This window comes from Podarcis erhardii (assembly GCF_964252035.2).
Source record: "Podarcis erhardii genome assembly, chromosome: 15".
Taxonomy (NCBI): Eukaryota; Metazoa; Chordata; class Lepidosauria; order Squamata; family Lacertidae; genus Podarcis; species Podarcis erhardii.
This window is the reverse complement of record NC_138505.1, coordinates 40,934,223-40,957,867: the sequence shown is the minus strand read 5'-3', so window position 1 is coordinate 40,957,867 and position 23,645 is coordinate 40,934,223. Positions and strand designations below refer to the sequence as shown.

Here is a 23,645-nt window from a genome sequence, read left to right as displayed (position 1 = left end):
CAGTTTGCACCTCCCCCTTTCCCCCTCCTCTCCAGCCTCAAAATAAAATAGGAAGAAGCTGCTTCTTCTGCCAAGCCAGTTGCCTTTCCAACATTTAACACATTTTAACCTTTTTTAACTCTCTTAGTTTAAGAAACAGCTTTAGAAGAGACTTCCCCAAAAATGCTCTCTTTCTTTCTAGCTAAATGTTTTTCCTTCCATTTGCTCCTGGCCTTTCAACCTTAGAAAGAAGATCTGGCTCATTTTACTGGGAGGCACATTAGTATTATCTTTCCCCATTCCTAATGGTGTTTTCTCAGCCTTGGGGCAGCATATGTAATTCTCCCTTTTTATGACTTTGAGAATTGTTTTTCTACTATAAATCAATGGGGCCCTTCTTGTCTTAGGAGGAAAAACATCTTGCCAAGGTTCTTTTAGGCAGCTGGTCTTTTGCCTGGCATGAAACATTTGAAAATCCTTTTTTTTTTAAGCTCATTTTTAAATACAAGCCTTGATTGAAATATATAGAAGCTTTGATAAAAATGCAGGCTTATGATTAGATGCCTCAATTTCACAGACAATAATAATACAGATATAAAATCCTTTGACTCAATACACAACATCTTCCATTTTGTGTAAATGACCAAGCCAGAACAGCCCTGCTATGGTTTTATATTTATTTACATACCTTTCCTTCCCCCCCCCCCCCCGACACGGAACCAAACCCACGCGGAACCTTTCACTTCGCGCCCCGCGTTTCCACTTCAACCCAGAAGTACGCCGTACTGGAGCCGCGCTCTGATTGGCTCCTGGTTGGCTTTCGGCGCCGGGGCGGGTGGGGAGGAGGGCGCGGTTGCCGGGGTGACGGCGGCGTTTGCGCAGCGCCGGTGCGTGCGTGCGGCGCTATGGCCAGCGTGCACGAGAGCCTGTACTTCAACCCCATGATGACCAACGGGGTGGTGCACGCCAACGTCTTCGGCACCAAGGACTGGGTCACTCCCTACAAGATGGCGCTGCTGGTGCTGATCGGCGAGCTGGGCCGGGCCGGGCCGCACCTCAGCCTGCTCGAGAGGCGGCGCCTCAACCGGCTGCTGCTGCCTCTGCTGCAGGTGGGGCGGGGGGGCCACGCTGCCGGACGCGGGCTCAGCTCTGTCCCTCATGCACTTAATTCCCCTCTCTCCTCGCCGCTTATTCTCCCCCCCCCCACACCTGCATACACGGGGGCATCAGATTCACGCCCGTGCGGACTGGCGTCGGCGAAAGCTTACGGTTTGTTCTTTGTTTGCGTTGCTATACCACCTTCGTCTTCCAAGGAGCTCAAGGTGGTGCGCGTGGTTCTCTCTCCCTCGCAACACCACTGTGAGGTAGGTTAGGTTTCACCAGAGGTGTCAGGGTTTTCCTTTGTTTACCCCTGACAGTGCTCTTCTCTTCTTATGTTTTCGGGCCCCTCTTCACTGGAGATACAGTGAAGGGGCTTTGGGAGTAGGCCTGCCTTTGATGGCCGTGCCAGAGTGTCCAGGTGAAGAAGACAGGGCTGCTGCACCTTCATAGCTGCAAGGAAGGTGGAGTTTCAGTAGGGTTCTTCGGATGCATAGGGAGCTATTCGTTATTTTTCTTTCCTTCATTACCCAGCTTGGGAATTCTTGTAGTGCAAGTGCAACAAGCAAAGATGGGCACATTCTTTCCTGTAGTAGTATAGATGGCTATAGATGTTGGGGCTGGTACAGTTTACTTTTGTATTCCTCTAGAAATTGCTGTTAACTATTTTGTGTTTCTCCATGTGCTTTATTTAGGGGCCTGATATGACACTGTCTCGCTTGATTAAGGCTATTGAAGAATGCTGCCCACACTTAGCGAGTTCTGTTCAAATAAGGTAAGTTCATTTGTTCTTTCCATAAGCATAATTGAGATGAGAGTTCTTAACCTTGAATACTTTTCAAGCAGAATTAAACATGTATGTAGTTAAGGACATGATAAATTGACGTAGTAGTAGGTTTAGTGACTTTTAATGTGGCTGCTTAAACAAGTGGGCAAACCAAAGGGCAGTGCAGAATGTTCTGGTTCAATATGCAGTAAGCCAACAAAGCCATTTTCCAGGAAACTCTATTCTATCAATTCTCCAGCCCAGTTTTCCTGTCTTTCCCTCTCTCCCTGCCCTTAATAGTCAATATTGCATGGCCACTCAGCATGCTCAAACCTCATTGGACTGCTTTTTAGTTCCCCCCACCTTAGGGTTCCCCCCTCCCATCCCCCATCATGTGCAGGTGTACTTCTGCAAACCATGGGTGGGAGGGGTTTCCCCAAGCTTGATGATGCCTCTTCTTCCAGGGGTCTGCTTGAGTGTACAGTGGTACCTCGGGTTACAAATGCTTTGGGTTACAAACACTTCGGGTTACATACTCTGCTGACCCGGAAGTAGTACCTCGGATTGCAAACTTTGCCCCAGGGTGAGAACGGAAATTGCGCGCTGGCGGCAGTGGGAGGCCCCATTAGTGAAAGCTTGCCTCAGGTTAAGAACGGTTTCAGGTTAAGAATGGACCTCTGGAATGAATTAAGTTCGTAATCCGAGGTACCACTGTAGTTCTTTCTTCAGAGTGTCCAAGCCTCCCACTCCCTTTTCTAGTTCATTCCGCTCACTAGTCAGTCCTAAATCCCAGCTAGTCAGATCTTAGAGCTGCCTAAGGGTTCCAGGGGAGGCTCTCCTCCAACAGGGAGGGGGCAGGTTTATTCTGCCGCAATACTCTTGGCAGGCTGAAATTGAGGGCTTCTATGCCCCTCCAGGTGTTTGACAGGGGGCTCTGTCTAGGCCCAGCCTGAAGAAAGCTTCCAGTGGGGAAGCAAGAACCATATCCAGTCTCTGTAGAAGCGCCTTGTTTAGGCATCCAGCCTATTCCCTCCTGGATGTTCATCCTTTTCTCTAAGGCTTTTTCTACCCTGCCCCACCTTCATTCTGCGTAAGGCACAGAGATAGGGATCCCTCTCTTCCACCAGACAGCTAATGGAAAGTGCTCCTACCTCCTCCCACAGCTGGAGTCTCCAGACAATGTCCAGTTGTGGTCTCCTCAGGAGTCATTGCCTGTTGGTCTGGAGTGAGGCCTACTTAAAGGGCCAAGGGCCAAAAACGCCTGGCAAGCCCTGACAGCCTTGCACTCTCTCAAGCTGTCCCAGTTGAATGAATAGGTCTCCGCCCTATGTACTAATTTTGTATTATATTTAAAGTAATCTGTTGTTTTTAAATGTTTTTGTTATATTTTCTACATTGAACTGGGACATTTTTAGAAGGCAATTAATACACAGCAATAAATGCTAATTAATGCAAGAATGATTCTTCTTTGGCTACATCAGATTAGGCACTTGGAATTTAGAACTCACTATGAATGTGTATGATGGGTTTAGCTCACTCCAGATTTTGCTTATATCCTGTTCTTTAAAAATTTGAAGCAGTTGCATTTGTTTATATAGGACTTTGTATAACCTTTATAGAACAGCCTTATGGGAGGGGAGTCACACCACATATGTTCCAGCTGAAATCTCCCTCCCCCAGAATGATCTACCCTTGGGCAAATGAAAATAAGGATTAGAACATTGACTTATAAAATTTATTTTGGCAACTGTTGGGAGAAAATGACATATTGTTGAGGAGCTAAATAGCTCCTCTGAGGGTTCTGGTGGGCACATGTTCTGTGGGATGGTCTTGGGAAAACAGACATCACTGCTGTCATGTCATATCACAAATTGTTTTGGAAGTCACTCACTTTCAGAATACTGTTTAAAAAGTTCTAATAATAGAGTTAATTATGTAGTTCTTTGGATCCTGGCTACAGATTTGTATAACATCTAGTTTGTTTGTTTTTTAAAGTCATTTACTTTAAAAAAACAACAACCTAAAGCTCTCTTTGCAAATGCTTGCTTATAGAGTTTAAAGGTGTGGAGAACATGTCTACCTATAAATCCCCCAAAAAACTAACAGAGTAGCATGATGGAATGGTGTCATTTCTAGTATTTTAGTATCCTCGTCCAAGTGCTCTGTATACACAGAAAATTATACAGATTGTTGAACTGGTTGTTTTTAACCGAGTCTGTTTCTGGCCCTGTTCTTTGGCACATAATTCTTAAAATAATAATAATAATAATAATAATAATAATAATAATAATAGTAGTAGTAATGAAATTCCAGATTGATCTAATTTTAATGCCAGTTTCTAAATGAATGCTGCCCCCCGCCCCTTTCCCCACATTATTCTTTGGGGAGAGGACAATAGCTTGGTGGACTATCATGTGGTTTGCATGCAGAAGGTCCCAGGTTCAGTTCAGGACATGTCCCGTTGAGATGATCAGGTAGCAAGTGATGGGAAGGGCCTGTGCCTGAGACTCCTGGAGAGCTTCAGCCAAAGTGAGTAGGCAGAACTGGGCTGGATGGACATGATCTGACTCTCTGTGTGGTGGCATCACTTGCAGAATAAAGCTAATGGCAGGAGGGGAGTTGAAAGATATGGAACAATTCTTTGATGATCTTTCGGAGGCATTCAGTGGAACAGAACCAGAAGTTCACAAAACCAGCGTTGTAGGTACTGTATCATTTATTATATAAAAACCTTGGAGAGCCTCTCTTTATCCTTAGGGGCTGCCAGAGTCCTGGGCCCACAGTGCTCCCCTCTTCTTCCTGGGCAGGGGAAAGAAAGCAGGGCTTCTCTCACTTTCCTCCTATTTTCAAGGTAAAGCTGTTTCTAACATTACACAGAGTCATATGTGTAGCTTATCACATCTGATGATATTTTGCACTGATAAGTTTTTTAAAACTCCAGCAAGGTGCAGTTTCTCAATACCTGCGCGTTGCACAAAACATGGTTTTGATTAGTGACTTCAGTGTGCCAATTTTTGTCAGGTGAGAAGCAGCCTTTCATTTATGTTTTCACTAGTGGAGACCATGGAGGAAACAGTGTGTGAGGGAGAAAGAGGAAAAAGAAGGCTTTTGGTTTGAGATGAGGAGATCTGAGAATTCTTTACTGTCTTAGGGAAACTCTTCTATAAAAGGACTGGCTAGCAGAGAGGTCAGAAAGGAATGGGTGGGTTTATACATTTGCTGAAAGTCTGTGGGGGTAAAGGAAAACTGGAGAGCAAAGAATTCAGTTCTCTATGAGTTGAGTCTGTACTAGTTTCTGATCCTTACGCCTGTGAAGATATACAGAAAAGTGGATGGGAAATGTTAGTTAAAATCTCAGAAGCCAATGGTATGGTTGAATATGGTTTCTAGTGATTGGAGTTGCACATTAAGTGAGCCACCGAGCTCCTAACCACTATTCATGACCAGAACAAGCTATGCAAAACAAGATGGATTTGCTTTGCTTAAGTTGCAGCATTCATCCAGAGTGCAAAATTAGAGTTTATTTGGGCATGTGGTTAAATTTTTTTTAGCATGGAGTATTCTTATCTTGGTTATAAGGACTGGCTCCCCATAGTGGTGTTGTGTGGGTACTGCAGGATTTGATGGAGATCAAGACATCTTAATACAGTGGTGCCTCGCAAGACGAAATTAATCCGTTCCGCGAGTCTCTTTGTCTTGCGGTTTTTTCGTCTTGCGAAGGACGGCTATTAGCGGCTTAGCGGCTATTAGCGGCTTAGCGGCTATTAACGGCTTAGCGGCTTTAAGAAAAAGGAAACTAAACTCGCAAGAACTCGCAAGACGTTTCGTCTTGCGAAGCAAGCCCATAGGGAAATTCGTCTTGCGAAGCACCTCAAAAAACGGAAAACTCTTTCGTCTAGCGCGTTTTTCGTCTTGCAAGGCATTCGTCTTGCGGGGCACCACTGTACACTCCAAGAAACAGATCCCCCCCCTCTCTCTGTAGGCTTGTTCCTGCGCCACATGATCCTGGCGTACAACAAGCTCTCATTCAGCCAAGTGTACAAGCTTTACACGGCTCTTCAGCAGTACTTCCAAAATGATGAGAAGAAAAGTGGAGGAGACGAGACTGAGATGGAACTGACCCACTGTGGGGAGCTGGAAGGGAAGATGGAGAAAGATGAATTTGATGGGCCTCTCAGGTAAGCTTCTAAGATTTGTTCCTAAAACTTGTCTCTGCCCTGCTTTGATAAATAAATCCTTCCAGCAGCTTTTGTCAGCTTGGTGTCCTCCCAGATGTCTTAGGCTACAGTTCTCATCAGCGGCTGCCAGCACAGCCATATGAATCATAGGACTGTAGAGTTGAAAGGGATTCTGGGGGTCATCTAGTCCAACCGCCTGCAGTGCAGGAATTTCAACTAAATCATACATGACAAATGGCCATCCAATCCCTGCTTTCAAATTTCCAAGGAAGAAGAGTCCGCCACCTCTCATGGGAGTCTGTTCCACTGTCAAACAGCTCCTACTGTCAGAAAGTTCTTCCTGGTGTTTAGTTGGAATCTTCTTTCTTGTAACTTGTTCGGGCCGTAGCCTCCAGAGTGGAAGAAAACAAGCTTGCTGCATGCTCCATGTGATAGCCCTTTAGATATTTGAAGATGGCTATCATATCTCATCTCAGACTAAACTCTGGGCTGCATCAATCTCTGGGCTGCATCAATAGGAGTATAGCATCTAGATCAAGGGAAGTAATAGTGCCACTGTATTCTGCTCTGGTCAGACCTCACCTGGAGTACTGTGTCCAGTTCTGGGCACCACAGTTCAAGAAGGACACTGACAAACTGGAACGTGTCCAGAGGAGGGCAACCAAAATGGTCAAAGGCCTGGAAACAATGCCTTATGAGGAACGGCTAAGGGAGCTGGGCATGTTTAGCCTGGAGAAGAGGAGGTTAAGGGGTGATATGATAGCCATGTTCAAATATATAAAAGGATGTCACATAGAGGAGGGAGAAAGGTTGTTTTCTGCTGCTCCAGAGAAGCGGACACGGAGCAATGGTTCCAAACTACAAGAAAGAAGATTCCACCTAAACATTAGGAGGAACTTCCTGACAGTAAGAGCTGTTCGACAGTGGAATTTGCTGCCAAGGAGTGTGGTGGAGTCTCCTTCTTTGGAGGTCTTTAAGCAGAGGCTTGACAACCATATGTCAGGAGTGCTCTGATGGTGTTTTCTGCTTGGCAGGGGGTTGGACTCGATGGCCCTTGTGGTCTCTTCCAACTCTATGATTCTATTCTATGATTCTAAACATACCCAATTCCTTCAACTGTTCCTCATTAGGCTATGTTTCTAGACCCTTGATCACCTTGGTTGCCCTCCTCTGCACAGATTGTAGCTTGTCCATACTCTTCTTAAATTGTGGCGCCCAGAACTGGACACAGTACTCCAGCTGTGGTCTGACCAAGGGAAAATAGAGCATGACTATAATTTCCCTTGATTAGAACATTAGACTTGACTTCAGTTAATGCAACCTAGAACAGCATTAGCCCTTTTTGCTGCTGCATCACACTGTTGGCTTGTGGTCTACTAAGACCCCTAGATCCTTTTCACAGGTACTACTGGTAGGCCAGATATCACCCATCTTATATTTGTGTAGCTGGTTCTTCCTGCCCAAGTGTAGAACCTTACATTGTCCCAATTGAAATGCATTTTGTTAGTTTGGGCCGAGTTCTCCACTCTGCTAAGGCCATCTTGAATCCCAATTCTGTCTTCTGTGGCATTAGCTACCCCTCCCAGCTTTGTGTTATCTGCACATTTGATGAGCGTCCCTTCAGTTCCTTCCTCCAAGTCGTTTATAAGGATATTGGACAGCAACAGGCCCAGGACAGAACCTGTGGCACCTCACTTGTCCCTTTTTTCCAAGATAATGAGGAACCATTAATTGGCACAGCAAATCCATCCAGAATCTTGAGAAAAGGTCTCTCCCACCATCTGTGACTAGACCCTTCTAACAGAAAATGCCAGGAATTGAATGTAGAATCTTCCTCATACAACACGTGCTGTATCTCTGAGCTCATTTTCCACCTCCCCCCACTCCTTAAGGCATATTATCTCAATCTTTTTTACAACAACCCTGGGAAGACATGGAGGTTGTCGATATTACACCCATATTGCAAATGAGGAGCTGAAAATGAGTGAATGAGTGGTTCTGGCCAGAAGTAGTGTTTGACCCCCAGGACTTCTTCATTTATGATTCAATAGGCTGAGCATATAGAAAAGCCATTTCAGCCTCTTTGGTAGCCTTGGGGTAAGGTGGTCTTGTAATTATTAGCAGGCCTAGAATTCTGAAGGAATTTCACAGTGGGTCTTCTGCTCTGTCTCAAGGGAGGAAGAAATATCTTGCAATGGCCCACTGTCACAGAAGCAAGCAGAATACTTCCTCTCTCAACAGGTTTGTTAATAGTTATTCTTAAACCTGCCCATCAGGTGAGCTAAAGGTGTGGCTTCTGGGGAGGGGGGCTTTTCCATGGTGGCACCTGGTTATCCCCAGACACATTTGCATGCTCCATTCTTAGTGTCTTTAAAATGCCATGTGAGGTCTGTCCTGTTTCCTCACACCCTAATACCTATTCACTCTGTTGGAGTTCTGAAACGGTTTTTAAAGTAAAATATATTGTTGATGTGATTGACAATTTCAAAGGGCTTTGGATCCCAGCCTTTGAGTTCAGTTGCATTGACATCTGGATGCTAGAATGAAAGGTATGTTTGAGAGTCATTCTTGCTTGAATCCCTTAAGCCTGCTTTTCATCTCTCGTAATCAAATTAGCAAGAGCCTCTCTTTTGAGTGTAGCCTAACGAAGCTTTGGCTAAATCTCTCCATGGCAATTTGTAAACATGCTGTCAACCACCTTTTTCTTCCTGATATGGAAGGGATTCTGTTGCTGTGGTGATAATAAAATTAAATGGTTTTTAATCCCAGCAAATTCATGCTTGTCTTTGTCTGGTTGCTCAAGTGACAGGTTTTTAATTTAATTCCAGGCATCTTTATTGAAAAATGATGAGACCAAAGCTCTCTCTCCAGCATCTTTGCAAAAGGAGTTGAACAGCTTGTTAAAATTTAACCCAGATTTTGCTGAAGCGGTAAGTTTGGTTTGTTTTCCCCCCACCTAGGCAGTCTGGTGTAATCTGTACTGTAGCACACTCAGCAGTTTGGTGTTGGTAGTACTGGTAACAGTTTTAGTGACATCTCTGACCATCATTGGCTGAGCTACTAGGCAGGTCAGGCAGCATAGCTGTCGTTGGTTGAGGTGCCTCGTTTCTAAAGGAGGGCATACAGAAAAGAAGAATGTGTCAACAAATTAGCAGCTAGGAAAGGTAGGGCACCTGGGAAAGCAATGGAATTGGTACAGAATGCTGAAAGAAGGAGGGGGTGGGAAATTGAGAAAGAGGGAATGGGCAGGAAAAAGAGGAGCACATGGTTGGGGACTGCAGTGATAAGGGAAGTGGAAAGTACTGTGGTTTGAAATTAGCCCACCAGATTCTTGGCCTCATGGCCCCTAGATTTATCATTGGGTGACCTCGCAACCTTTCACCAAATTACTGTGTGCTAAATCTGTGTTCAGTGTGGCCATTGCAGTTGCCTCTGATCACTCACAAGCTGTTGTTTGCTGCTGTTTTCACTTCCAGCATTATTTAAGCTACTTGAACGGCCTTCGGGTCCAAGATGTCTTCAGTTCAACACACAGTCTCCTTCACTACTTTGACCGCTTGATTCTCACCGGCGCAGAAAGCAAAAGCAACGGCGATGAAGGCTGCGGCCGGAGCCTGAGATACGCAGCTCTCAACTTGGCTGCGCTGCACTGCCGCTTTGGTCACTAGTGAGTTGCTTTGTGTTTCTCCTGCTGCACAAATTGGCATGATATCTTATCTCCCCCCCCACACACATCTGTCACATTGCTGCTTTCCCTCTGAGAGATCTCATGTGAACTCAAGATGGTCCCACAAGATCTCACGAGGGCATCTCAGAGCCCCTTTGCTGAGCAGCACTTGCCTGGTAAGCAAGGCGGAGCACTTAAAAGCTCTCTGCCTTTTGGGGGGAGGGGAAGAAGGCCCTCTCAGCATGCCACCTTCAGAAGGTAAGGATGTTTGCACAAGGGGGTTCCGGGGAGGTCAGGTATGCAATATGGTAAGCTCTTATATTCCCTTCCTTAGCTGTAATGGTAACTGCAAACAATAAAACAAAATAAACTAAAAATTGTAGTGATAAGATGATGGTAAAGAATAAAATAGTAATAGGAAATTGGAAAGAAAGTCATCACCAGCATTTTAATGGAGGGAAACATGAATAGCATGATTTGTTCAGTGAAGTCAGCCTTTGAGTGGGCCCATTGAATGAATAGACTTCGACTTGACTCCGTTGATTTCTGTGGGTCCACAGTGAGCATGGCCTAGCTTGATGCAACCCAAACTTACTGAGTTTCATTCAATAATATCAAAAAAAATGATTTGAAATGTGGTTATACAAATAAACAGCAACTGACGGGATTGCTTTGATAAAGGATGTTTCCTGAACTTTGTCATTCCAGTAATGGATGAAACGCTTTTAACACAAAGGAAGTGGTTATCTCACTCACTTGTTCATTTCCTTGCTGTGCTGAAAATGAATCAACTGAGACTGAACGTTTCTCTAAAACATGATGCACAACTCACCCCCTGAGCCCCCCAGCAAGACTTGAAAGCCAGCCACTTTTTCAATGAGCCAAGGAGGGAGAAGGGGGGAGGGGGACCTCAGCGTGCCAGTGGGGGAAGAGGGATTGTCTTCTCTCTCTTTATGCTGATTTCCACACAGACATATCCAGCCAGTCCCTTGGCCTACGTTCCCAGCTGCTGTTGCTACCACTCTGCTTCTGCCTTCCGCAGCTGACCCCTTGCACTGTGGTTGCATTTCTGTGCAAAGGTCCCAGAGTGTACTGTGGATCAGAAGTGCTTCCCCCCCAGCTCTTAGCATCAAGATTCTACTTATTGCTAACCCTGAAGTCCACTGGGCAGGGTGGGGAATCAACAATGGGATATGATCTTTTTGGCCCCTGACAGTTCCAGGCCCTGCTCCTAACAGATCCCTGAGTTTTTTCACCTCCATGCCTGTAACATCTTGTCTGCATGAAGAGATTCTTGGCTACCTCTGTGTTTCCTTTGACTGTAGCCAGCAGGCTGAGCTCGCCCTTCAGGAAGCTATCCGGATCGCTCAGGAGTCCAATGACCACGTCTGCCTGCAGCATTGCCTGGTAAGATGATGGAAGCTTTCAGCTGGTGTGACAGAACTGGTGCTCACTTCCTTTCCATTACTGGTGCCTTCACAGATGCTGTTCCTATTTGCCATAAACTCTGAGGATCGGACAGGCTGCAGGTCTGCAAAAATCTTGGCTGGTTTTACTAAATGGCTTAAAATTGTGATCTGTTGTTTCCATCCAGCCCAAGTTTCATCTAGTTTAAAAAAGGAAACGAAGAAAACAATTGACTTGTTAGGTTTTAAAGCTGATTCTTTGCCTCCAGCTGGTTCTGGCCGTAACAAGTATGGCTGTGTAAAAGCATTCTTTTGCTTAATCTGTATTCCTTAACCATTTGAACACTGCACTGGGAGCTTAAATGCCTGTAGGAGTTTAAACTGTTCTCAAATCTTTACAGGCAAATGCCTTGGCTTTTATAGGTTTTCCTTCCCCTTTAATGGCACCAATCTGAGAGAGAAGATGCCTGCCTCAATGGCAGAATAAAATCTTTAAAGCTGTGAAACATCAGAAGCAGCATCAACCACTGTCAAAACCTATGACCATAACTTTGTGGGTCCCATTGATTTGTGATCCACTGGCATCCATTCTTAATGTGAGGCTCACTTTTGGCATGCTTGACTCCTGAAAGGCAGTTTGCAGGCATCTATAAAAGAGGAGAATCTACTTCTCCTCTATTGTGTCTGTGGACCAGCCTTCCCCAACCTGGTGTCCTCCTAATGTTTTGGACTACATCTCCCATCGGCTCTAGCCAGCACATGCTGTACTCCTAAGCATCTAGAAGGTACCAAGTTATGGAAGACTGATTTAAACTATTATTAACTCTTCACTTTCCAGAGCTGGCTGTACATCTTGGAGCAGAAAAGGTCGGACAGCTGTGTGCTCTTGGAGCACTCTGTGAAGAAAGCCGTCTATTTCGGATTGCCAGTATGTCTCTCCCACCCTTATTTATCCATTCCTTTGTCATTATAACCATTTTACGCAGCCTTTGGATTAAATGTGTTAAGGGTTGTTAGCAATAAGCAAAACTTCAGTTTTTACAATTGTAAAGGGCAATCACAGCAGATTTCCCCTTTTAAAAAATACATTAGATGCTTGGCTGCAGCCCTCCCTGGAAGAAGGTTCTGTAACTGGGGTGACACACCCAAAAGCACCCTCTTCGCAGTTGCTCCCCCAAACACACCTTGTCCTTGAAGATGCCAGGGACTAAACCTGGGACTTCCTGCAGGCACTCTGCCGCTGAGCCCTTTGCCCTTCTCCAAACTCTGGCCCTGTGAGCTTGGCTCTTGTCGTTTGCTTGGGGCTCTCGTTGACTAATTGCTTCCCTTTTCAAATCCTGTGACTTTGTTTATTTTGTTCCTTTCTCCTAGTATTTAGCTTCCCTGGGGATCCAGTCCTTGGTTCAGCAAAGAGCTTTTGCGGGGAAGACTGCCAGCAAGCTAATGGGCGCCTTAAAGGACTCCGACCTCTTGCACTGGAAACACAGCTTGTCCGAACTCATTGACATCAGCATTGCTCAGAAGACGGCCATTTGGAGACTGTACGGTCGCAGGTAGAGCAGACCCTTATTCATCTGCCTGCGCCCGCCTGCCGCGTGCCCTGATTCTGCAGGAATGTGGAAAGGCTGCTGAATGTGGTATTGCCCACAGACTTAGGCTTCCTGGTAATCTCTGCTGTCAGTTAAAAACAAAAGTTTCTAAAATGGGTGGGTGCAAAAATAAAAATTCTAAAACCCCGGAAGCTTGTGGGCAACCATTCCTTCTATTTCCAGTGTTCAAGCTGTGAGTGCTGCTGCATATGTAACCATTGGGGCACCACTCATGCGCGGGGAAGATTGACCAGCAGGCTTGGCAGAACCCCATCAGCTGCAGAAGTACCAAAAATCTGAATACAGTTGGCGGCCCCAGAGGCTTCATCTGCTCCCTGTTGCAGGATGTCTCCCTCTTGCCATAGGTCGCACCAGGTCTGCACAGCAGGCCCACACGCTCCAGGGGGGAAATAGCTTCAGGTGGGAGAAGCCAAAAAACAGCTCAATTCAACTTATTGTATTCATTATTTGTACAACTTGACTTTGCCAGAAGAAGATGCAGTGAACCTACAGGGAAGTCCTAAAGAACTGAGCATGCTCAGTGGCGATGGAATGCTGATTAATTTGGCCTGGGTGGGTGGGATGGAGTATCCAAGAGCACCGGGTGGCAGCACCCCATGCTGCAACATTCTGTTGCAGATCTCACATGTCCCTACTAAACCTCAGCAGTTTGAGGGAATGCTGGAGAAGATCTCCAGCTGTTAGAAGCAAGGATTCATTGCCCTACAAAGTTTCTAGGTCATCCCCACAACCAGCAGAACTGAAATAAGCTCTGCAAAAATAAAATAAAAAGGGAACATGCAAAAAAAAAATTTTTTTTTAATGTTGCTGGCAAAGGATTTTATTTTATTTTTTACTGCATGAGATGCTTCTGCACATAGCCTGAGGTGCTGGTTCTGTGGCTAGCATCCTTCAGCGCTCAAATCTTCCTCTTGCCTTAGCACCATGGCCCTCCAACAGGCCCAGATGTTGCTGAGCATGAACAGCCTGGAGGCCGTGAACGTGGGTGTGCAGCAGAACAACACCGAATCGTTTGCTGTGGTGCTGTGCCACCTGGCAGAACTACACGCGGAGCAGGTGGGTGGTGTGTGTGGGTGTGTGACTGCATGCTCTGGTTCCACGCAGTATTTGCTCTATAACTGGCAGTTCTTTTTCTTCCTGGAGGCTGGAGGGAGAGGTCACTCTTCCCCTGAAGCAGCACTTTGGTTCTAAAAGGCTCAGAGACCTAGGAATTATCTGTCACCCCCTGGGCTTCTCCTCACTGCTCAGTTTTTTTCACCAGCCTTTTGCTTTTCTGTTAATACTGTTATTGCTTCGTTCTGTGGTTTTTAATACAGTGGACGCTTGGGTTGCGAACGTGATCCATGTGTGAAGCACGTCCACAACCCGCAGCGCTGTGTCTGTGCACGCGCGGGTTGCGATTCGGCGCTTATGCGCAAAGAGTGATTTAGCACTTTTGCGCATGCACAAGCGCCGAAACCCGGAAGTTACCCATTCCGGTACTTCTGGGTTCGGCGCGGTGCGCAACCCGGAATCGTGCAACCCGAATCGTCTGTAACCCAAGGCATGACTGTATTACAATTTTAGTAAAAGTCTTGTTTTGATTTTAGTTGTGATGTCCTTGTAATCCACCCTAGGGCCAATTGGTGAATGGGGGCTGCTATAAGTATAGATACTGTAGGGCTGTCATATTTCAAAAAGTAAAAACCAGGACACCCCGAAAGTTGTTGAGCGCAAATGTTGTCAGGACGTATGGTAGCCCTAAGATAATGTCTAATAATATATATTCAGGGTATCGTCTGAATCTGCTGTGAGCATGCTTGCTTACCTCCCTTGTCTGTCAGACTTCCAGACCTTTTCAAGTATCCCTAGGCCCCCACCCCCTTCCCACCTCATCCAGTAGGGTTGCTTTTTCTGCTTGTGGCACTACTATCCCACCCACCAATCAATTCAGCTGTTGCACAGTCCATGCAGGACACCAGTGGATGGTGCCCACTTCCAGGATGTGGCTGGGTTCTCGGTTTCCCATTCTGGGAAAGAGCAGCTCCCATCAGACCACCACCTTGGCATCAGCAAATTGATGACACTTGCCCATTGTGGAGTCCCCTTGTCAAGTGAACTCTGTGGTTGGATACTCATGCAAGTGTCGTATGTTTGATAGCTTTCCATGACTGCCCAAGTATAGCCATTATGTGCTTTGGGGGTTCCACCTGAAAAAGTGAGTCTAATGGAGAATAGGTCCCAGGTCCCAGAAGGTTCTACAGCTCCTGCTTGGGTAAAACCATTTTAAGTTTTCCATTTCTGCATCTGACAAAGTAGGCCATACTATGAAAAGAAAAAAACAAACAAACCTGTTCTTCAAATCAGTTAATGGTGTGTTAATCAGTTATTTATTTTCAGGCTGTTTCATTTTGGGGCGTTTTATATTTTCTATTTTTCTTGTAAACTCCTTTGTGTACCATGGCAAAAAGGCAGGTTAGGAAATTAAAAAAAAATCAAATAAATAGTCAAGCACAGAGTCCAGTCAAAGGCAAGTCCTGTTAGGGCTCTTTCAGTGAGAGAGTTCTCACTTCTGTTGAAATCAATGTGACTTAAAGGCACTTAGCCTTAGCAGGATTGTTCCCCAAATCTTATATTTTTCTTGGAGTTCCTATAGACATCAAGGTTTCTATTTTGAGAACCAATTTCTTGAACATTTACTTCAGTCTTGTCTTTCTATGTATGTTTGTTTCAGGGCTATTTTACAGCAGCCTCTGAAATACTGAAGCACCTGAAAGAGAGATTTCCTCCCAACAGTCAGCATGCACAGGTGAGGCCCAATGTTTGGACTGTAAGCTCCTTGGGAGCAGAGACTTGCCTTTTTATGACATAGGGATGAAGAAGAAGAGGAAGAAGAAGCACTCTCAGCTTGCTTTGGGTAGCATTTCTGAACAGTGCTGTGTCCAGGATTTGAGCGGCCTTCTTAATCTCTTAAATTCCCATGCTTCACCTGCAGGAAGCTCTCTGCAGACTTGAGTGAGAACAGTTCTGGTTCCCACATCTCAAAAAGGTTAATGTACAGCTGGGGAAAGACGAATGGAAAAGGTGAAAAGTAAAACCCTACCCAAAATGTGATCAGGGATTTGGAGCAGCTCACCTGATGAAAAAAGGCTAACATGGTGCCTCCCCAGTGCTGTTGGGCTCCCATCTCCCTCCAGCCCCTGCCAGCATGGCCAGCGCTCAGGGAAGGTGGGAGGTGCAATCCAGCAACATCTGGAGGAGCCACAGGTTCCTCTGCCCTGGTTTAGAGAGAAGGTGGCAAGTGATGCCATTATGCATGGTGTGAAGAAAGAAAAGTTTTTCTCCTCCTCCTCCTCTCCTTGGTCCTCCAAGGAAGGTGATTGGCATGAGATTCAGGGCAGGCAAGAGGAAGTCCTTTTCCACGCAGCACATGGTTAAGCAAAGGACTTGGACGAAAGACCCCCTTCAGTAAATGGACAGGGAGGGGACTGCAGGGATGAGTGAACTGGAAAAAGAGATGTCACCTGATCCAGGAATATCGGAAAGGATTTATGGGTGCATGGACGTGACACCGGTAACGCCAGCCGACTGCATCCTGGAGGATAAGAATACCTGACCCAGTCTGCTAAAGCAAGCACCCCATCCTCTGGACTCTGTCATGGGCATCTTGGCTACAGCACCCTTTGATTTGTGTCAGGCCAAAGAAAGCAGAATCTGAAATGTTAGTATAGTGGTACCTCGAGTTAAGTACTTAATTCATTCCGGAGGTCCGTTCTTAACCTGAAATTGTTCTTAACCTGAAGCACCACTTTAGCTAATGGGGCCTCCTGCTTCTGCTGCGCCACCGAAACAAGATTTCTGTTCTCATCCTGAAGCAAAGTTCTTAACCTGAGGTACTATTTCTGGGTTAGCGGAGTCTGTACCTGAAGAGAATGTAACCTGAAGCGTATGTAACCTGAGGTACCACTGTACCTCTGTAAAATATATACCTATATGAAGTTGGCATGTCATATATTTATGAGGTGTATGTGTGTAAGTAAAACTCCTGTCCTGTTTCTTTTTAACCTGATCCGGAAATGTTCTTGTCCAGCTGTGGATGCTGTTTGAGCAGAAGATCCAGTTTGACAGAGCTATGAATGATGGCAAGTACCATGTTGCTGGCTCCCTGGTGGCTGGGATTACAGCCCTGAATAGCATCGAGGGGGTTTACAGGTAAGAGATCACACACCTGCAGGAACAAGGGCCTCTTCTGATGTCACCTTGAAAAGGGATTAGCATTAACATGGGATTAAAATGCCTGTGGGATAAGGCATTGTATTCCTCTTTCTTTCTTTCTACTTGTGCTAACTTTTCCCACTGTTACACTGTAGAAAATAAAAATAAAAAATATACACAAGACATTTTGTACATGCATTAGTAATGCTTTGCCGCATGAGTTGGGAAAAGCCTCATTGGCCCTCAGCCATTGAGTGTATGGACTGCCAGTGCTGGATGTTTCACTACCCATCGTACAGCCCTAGGAGCTTGGAAAATTTTGCTTCTTTTAAGAAGAGAAAGAAACATAACTAGGATGCTTCCTTATTCCCTATAGGCAAGGCCACAAATCTGTGGCAGACCACCTACTCTGTGCAAAAGGTTCCAGGTTCAATCCCTGGCGTCTCCAGGTGAAGCTGCACAAGACGCCTGTGGGAAACCCTGGTGAGCTGCTGCCAGTCAGTGTATGTATGACTGAGCTAGATGGAGCAAGTTCTACTATTTGTCTACCTAGCCAAGTATTGTCTTCTCTGGCTGGCAGCAGCTCTTCTGGAGCTCAGGCAGTCTTTCCTCGCTTGCCCCCCAATGCCAGAGATTGGGCCTGGGCCTTCCTGCCCCTCTGCGTGCCCCCCTCCCTCCGCAGCATCTGAGCAAGCTGCATTCTGCATACCATGCTGCTCTGCGCCCGCAGTGTGAATGCTCTGGTTAGGGCAGGATGCCACCCGTGAGCCCATAAACAGAGGGAAAGCAAACAATTTCTAACGCCCCCTTTCTGAAAAGTCTGTTGCCCGATGCCAATTGGCTCTTGCCATGGCGAGGTGACTTTTGCCTTGCTGAGTTCTATGACCTTTCAGATGCGTTGGTGGGAGAGGGGGTTTCTGTTTGCTTGTTATTATGTTATGAATTTTTGTGTTTTCATACTGTAAACTCATCCTTTGATGAAAGGCAATATATAAATTTAATAAATAAAATAAATAAAAATAAAAGAAACAATTAAAATGCAATTAAAAATCACTATGAATATATAATGTGGACACACCATGGACTACCTGAATGAAACTTGCAGACCACAGTTTTGGAGCCCCTGCATTAGGGTTGAATCAGAAACTATTGACGCTTCATTGCAATCCATTCTTTGAATTAAACTATTAGAAGTCTGTATTTTATTTTGAAAAATTATATCCTGCTTTTCATCATCTAGGTCTCAAAGCTGCTTACTATGATAAAAAGCTGCTTACTGTGATAAAAAAACAAACAATATACAAAATTTTAAACATAAATTAAACCACAGAAATTTAAATTCCCAGATATGTTTAAAAGAACATGAGGAATTTATTTCTTTATTGTTTTTAGTGGTTGGTGGCTGTAAGGCCCTAAAATGTGGGATACATGTAAATAAAATCTTACGCTTGATCCAGCCACAAATAAGCGATTTTGAGCACTTGAAACCACTGCAAATTGGACGTGCTTCAGACTCCATTTTGGGGCTGCTGGGATTCTGTCTTCCAGAAAAGCCATCCTGCTTAAAGCGCAGAATCAAATGTCTGAGGCGCACAAACTCCTGCAGAAGCTCTTGATTCACTGCCAGAAAATTAAGAACACTGAGATGGTGATCAGGTAAGCATTGAGCTGCCCGTTGCTCCCAAGGCGAGTTTCCCAGAGAGCCTTCTAAGAGCCCTGCAGCCGTGGGGTGAGGCTGGGGGTCCTGCTGGGCCTCTTTCGTGGGCCTGGGGGAAGCTCACAGGGCTTTCCTGTAGCAGCTCCCCGCATGCAGAATGCTCTCCCCAGGGAGGCCCACCTGGTATCAGGGCAGCCCTCATTTCAGCACTAACAAATAATGTTTTGCTTTCCTGGCATTTGGGCAGCACCAACATTTTGATTACATTATAAACATGCTCGTGTATTTTTATTTTTATTGTTTATTTACTCTGCTTGTAAATCACTTCAGACTTTATATTTATTTATTTTAAAAATAAGAATAAAATGCTTGTGCATTTTTTTTATTCTGGTTGTAAATTACTTCAGATATCTTGTAGTGTGCTTCCTTTCACACTGCTTCCTCTGTTTTATTCTCTCCGTTTCCTGCAAGAAGGGCTGGAGCTATAATACCAGCTTCAAGTGCTGGGCAGGGGCTGTGGCTCAGTAGTAAAGCACCTGCTTTGTAGGCAGAAGGTCCTGGATTCCGTTCCCAGCATCCCTAGGTAGGAATAGGTATGTCTCCTCTCTGAAAGTATAGTGTCTAGACCAGTGCTTCTCAAATGTGGGTCCCCAGCTGTTGTTGGACTACAACTCCCATCATCCGTAGCTGGCTGGACCAGCGGTCAAGGATGATGGGAGTTGCAGTCCAACATGGCTGGGGACCCAGGTTTGTGAAGCACTGGTCTAGATCAAGGGAACTAATAGCACCGTTCTATCCTGCCTTGGTCAGATCCAGCCTGGCGTCCTGTGTCCAGTTCCCAGCTGAGAAGCTGGAAGGTATGTAAAGGAGGGTGACCAGGATGGTCCCGGGTCTGGAATCCAAGCCTTATGAAGAACGGTTGAGGGAATTGGGTATGTTTAGCCTGGAGAAGAGGAGAGGTGATATCTGAAGGGCTGTCACGTGGAGGATGGAGCAGGCTTGTTTTCTCCTCCAGAGGGTGGGACCCGAACCAACGGCTTCAAGCTCCAACTAAACCTCAGGAAGAACTTTCTGCTGGTAGGAGCTGTTCGACAGTGGAATGGACTATCTTGGAATCTGTAGACTCTCTTTCAATGGAGGTTTTTAAGCAGAGGTTGGATGGGCTATCTGTCGGGAATTCTTTGACTGCATTTCCTGCATTGTAGCAGGTTGGACTCCAGTACGTTTCCAAGAACAATTCAAAGTGTTGGTGCTGACCTTTCAAGCCCTAAACGGCCTCGGTCCAGTATAGCTGAAGGAGCTTCTCCACCCCCATTGTTCTACCCAGACACTGAGGTCCAGCACCGAGGGCCTTCTGGCAGTTCCCTCGCTGCGAGAAGCCAAGTTACAGGGAACCAGGCAGAGGGCCTTCTTGGTGGTGGCACCTGCCCTGTGGAACACCCTTCCACCAGATGTCAAAGAGAACAACAACTACCAGACTTTTAGGCGACATCTGAAGGCAGCCCTGTTTAAGGGAAGCTTTTAACGTTTGATTCATTATTGTATTTAATATTGTGTTGGAAGCAGCCCAGAGTGGCTGGGGAAACCTAGCCAGATGGGCGGGGTATAAATAATGTTATTATTATTATTATGACCCTTTGGGCCCCTTCCAACTCTAAAATTCTGTGGCTCTATGAAACCCTGAAGAGCCACTGCTGCCATACTTGACAATTGGGACCAGTGGTCTGACTTGATAGGCAGTAGCTTCCTACGTTCCTAAGAGTTGGGTTTTCCCGCTCCTCTACTTACACACACTGTTGTATTTCTTTCCTTGCTCCCCCCTGCATGACTTAGTGTCCTCCTGTCCATTGCTGAGCTCTATTGGAGGTCTCTGTGCCACACAATAGCTCTGCCCGTCCTGCTTCAGGCACTGGCTCTGTCCCAGGAATACCGGCTCCAGTACTTGGCCTCTGAAACCATCCTCAACTTGGCTTTCTCCCAGGTATATTTGGCACAAGCAGTACCTGCTTTGTTCTTCCTGCTCCTTTATGCACTTCTATCAGTGTGCCGTAAGGGGACAGCCCCTCGCCCCAAGAGACTTGCAGTTTAAAATTCAATGCACAAAAAGAAATGGTAAAACTTACCATATAAGTTTAATACATTTATCCGTGTTTAATTGTTTTAAGATGATTGCTCTATCTATGTTTTCAGGGGTTCTTATTTTTAATCTGTAAATAAATATATATTTTTATGTATATAAATCTATAATAATTATAATAAAAGGGGGGATAATAGGCATTTATTTCTCCTGTACTTGGGCTTAGTGAATCACCTTGGGATGTGAGATCTAAAACAGCCGTTCACCAACATAATCTGCAGTTGGGACTCCAAATCCCACCAGTCCCGGCCAGCGCAGCCAGCCATTGGGGATGGTGGGAATTGTAGTCCACTCACACCTGGGAGTGTCACAAGTTCCCCAAACCCCGTTTTAACTTCTACACAATACCTAATTCAGCAAAGCGAAATCTAAACCAGCAGGTGATGATCTCTGCCTGACGTTTGGGGGCTCCCGCTTCCCTTCCAGCTAATCCTTGGCATTCCTGAGCAAGCGCTGAGCATTTTGCACATGGCGATTGAGCCCATCCTGGCTCACAGGGCAGTGCTGGACAAGGGAGCCGCCATCTTCCTGGTGGCCAAGTGCCAGGTCGCCTCTGCTGCCTCCTACCCTCCCCAGAAGAAGAGGGAAGGTAAGAATTATCCATGCACCTCCCCATCTCTATTCCATAGGCATGCGAGTGGAACGATATATTGCAGGTGGGAGGACTCAGCCCAAGAGGCACAGGCCTTCAAGGGCATCCCTTGGGTACACACACCACCCTCTGTCCTTCGCCCAGGGACACAGTCCAGCCAGGGAAGTGATATGGGAAGGGGACAGAGCAGGGCCAAGGAGAGGCGTGGCTGGTGGAGGCTTGGTTCAGGCAGAATCCTGAAGGCCCAGATAGGCAGATGGCTTTATAATCTATTTAATCAACTGTATTTTAATATATTTCACTGTTTAATCTTTGAGGGTTTGTTTTTTTTAACAGCTGGGCAATATATGGATTTTATGAAACAGACAAATGTTTAAGCAGGAGAAGAAAAACTTTGCTCTTTTTCGACAGCTCTGGAGTCAGCTATCCTGAACCTCAACGAAGCCAAAACCTATTTTGCCAAGGTGGACTGTAAGGAGCAGCTCCGGGATGTCCTTTATCTGCAGGCCAGGCTCTTCCACAGCCTTGGCAAGGCCCAGGAGAGGAACCAGTGTGCCATGCTCTTCCGCCAGCTGCACCAGGAGCTCCCTGCGCGGGGGGTCCCCTTGATCAACGCCTTCAAATGAGCCCTTTGAGCAGAGGGCCTCATTCCAGAACAACAGGGCTCAGCGCCGTTCCGCTTCAGCAGGACTTGTGCAAGAGAACTCTCAAATAGATTGCCTCCTAAGCCGTTCCTCTCCAGCAGCCTTTCCGAGACTAGTCCTGTCCTCATGTTTGGGCTGGGGCTGATGAGGTGGTAGTCCAAAACATCTGGAGTTTCTCCCCCACCTCCTTCCATTTATTATCATATGTCTCTTGTTCTGGGCAATCCTCAGCATTTGGAAATCAGTACCAATAAAGTTGTAGGTTTGGGGTTTTTTTCTTGCTACAAAGAAGGATGTTTCTGTCTGCCCTGAAATATGTTTCGCTTTGGCTGCAATTCATGGTTTGCTTGGGGATTTCCTGCCCCCCCCCTTCTTCTTGCAGCTGAGACTTGAGCGTTTGGCTTTACAAGTGGCTCCATTGTAGGGAAAGTCAGCTTCAGGAACACAAAAGGTTAGTTGTGTGGGCAGCTAATTGGCGACTTACTTGCGAATTGTGCAATTTCTTCATAAAGTGTGGGACTTCTCCCCGCCTGCCCTGTGTTTGGAAACACAGAAGTGGTTGGCTCAGAAAGGACTAAGAGCCTGTATGCCTGGCTTTGATGCAGTACGATCACTTTCTTAAAATACTTCTAGGTTACACAAAGCATGCCATCCTCACCAGCTTCTGAGGAAAAAAAATTTCTAGCTCTCGTGGATGTCTCAAGAGATCTGAAACCACATGAACAAAGGCAACCCCAGCTTCACCACAATAGTTTAAACATTATGTATCCTAAATATATTGACATTACAGTGTGCTCTATGTGGGGCTATCTTGGGATTGATCTGGGCATTTCTGGTGGTGCAGAACACCGTGACTTGGTTGCTTGTTGGGGCATATTTGCCTTGTTTACGGGGTTTGCATCGCTGTCAGTTCGCTAACGAGCCAAGCTCAAGGTGTTGATACTGACTTAAAAGTTCCTGTACAGCTTGGGACCAGCTTACCTGAGAGACTGCCTTATCCCTTATACACCCAGAAGGTGGCTGCAGTCTGCAGGAGAGTTTCTCTTGCAAGTTCCAAAGATCTCAGAAGCCCGCTCTGCAGAAACTCTGAGCAGGGCTTTTAGTGCAGCTGCTGCTACTATCGTATGGAATAGCTTTCCCCTCAAGATACAACAAACACTCATTATCCGCACTTCATGGAAAGAGTCAAAGGTATTTTTGTTCCAGCAGCCTTTCCCAGCTGGATAAATGGGTCTTCACCATGGTATTAATCTTCTAAATGCACTTGTTGCTTTTGTGTTTTTTATTGTGTGTAAATCACCTTGAGACAGAAGCTCAACTCAAAAATGTTTACAAAAATACATATATTGGGGAAAACTGTGTAAAAATGAATGTATTAGTGAAGATAGCTGGCAAAAATGTGCATGTAAGTCAAAGCTGCATTTTAAAAAAAGTGTTTATTAGGAGAAATTCACATTAAAGTGTTGAGAAATTTTCATGATTTTTTAAAAAAGAAATTGCTGTGGAAATGTGGAAAACTGAAGATAGGAAAAAAACAACAGAGAGACCTGAAAATGGCAGATTTGTCTATCCCTGGTGACTACAAGTTGCTAAACCGTTGAGCGAGGTGGGGTGGGTGGAATGGAATGGAGTATCCTGGCAGATGGGGTAACTGGCTTGCTAGAACCCTGAACAGAAGTGTTCCACGTTACCACGTATTGCTGCAGGTCCTCTGTAT

At 45.7% G+C, this 23,645-nt stretch overlaps 1 protein-coding gene across 3 annotated transcripts; it reads left to right on the top strand.

Annotated features, from left to right (window-relative positions):
• Window positions 1–857: 857 nt before the first annotated feature.
• LOC309330238 (anaphase-promoting complex subunit 5-like) lies at window positions 858–23,414 on the top strand. 3 transcript variants are annotated; one of them, XM_081841614.1, is made up of 17 exons: window positions 858–1,088; window positions 1,773–1,852; window positions 4,438–4,547; window positions 5,826–6,021; window positions 8,196–8,262; window positions 8,850–8,951; window positions 9,498–9,688; window positions 11,014–11,095; window positions 11,933–12,022; window positions 12,466–12,647; window positions 13,625–13,760; window positions 15,418–15,492; window positions 16,774–16,895; window positions 18,447–18,554; window positions 20,389–20,536; window positions 21,119–21,281; window positions 21,696–23,414. In XM_081841614.1, exons 1-17 carry the CDS (start codon window positions 885–887, stop codon window positions 21,908–21,910), a joined length of 2,271 nt encoding a protein of 756 aa, XP_081697740.1. In that variant the 5' UTR covers window positions 858–884; the 3' UTR covers window positions 21,911–23,414. The 3 variants fall into 3 exon arrangements, with proteins under 3 accessions (XP_081697740.1, XP_081697741.1, XP_081697742.1); XM_081841615.1 differs by lacking the exon at window positions 21,119–21,281 and having other exon boundaries at window positions 21,696–21,851; XM_081841616.1 differs by lacking the exons at window positions 858–1,088; window positions 1,773–1,852; window positions 4,438–4,547 and adding an exon at window positions 4,595–4,694.
• The last annotated feature ends 231 nt before the right edge of the window (window positions 23,415–23,645 follow it).

What these genes read in the sequence shown, in the direction of transcription:
- LOC309330238 (XM_081841614.1), top strand. Translation starts at nt 885, where the DNA reads ATGGCCAGCGTGCACGAGAGCCTGTACTTCAACCCCATGATGACCAAC. An exon ending in AATACTTCCTCTCTCAACAG is followed by an intron (nt 8,263 to 8,849) that starts GTTTGTTAATAG and finishes ATTTAATTCCAG; the next exon opens with GCATCTTTATTGAAAAATGA. An exon ending in AACACTGAGATGGTGATCAG is followed by an intron (nt 18,555 to 20,388) that starts GTAAGCATTGAG and finishes TGCATGACTTAG; the next exon opens with TGTCCTCCTGTCCATTGCTG.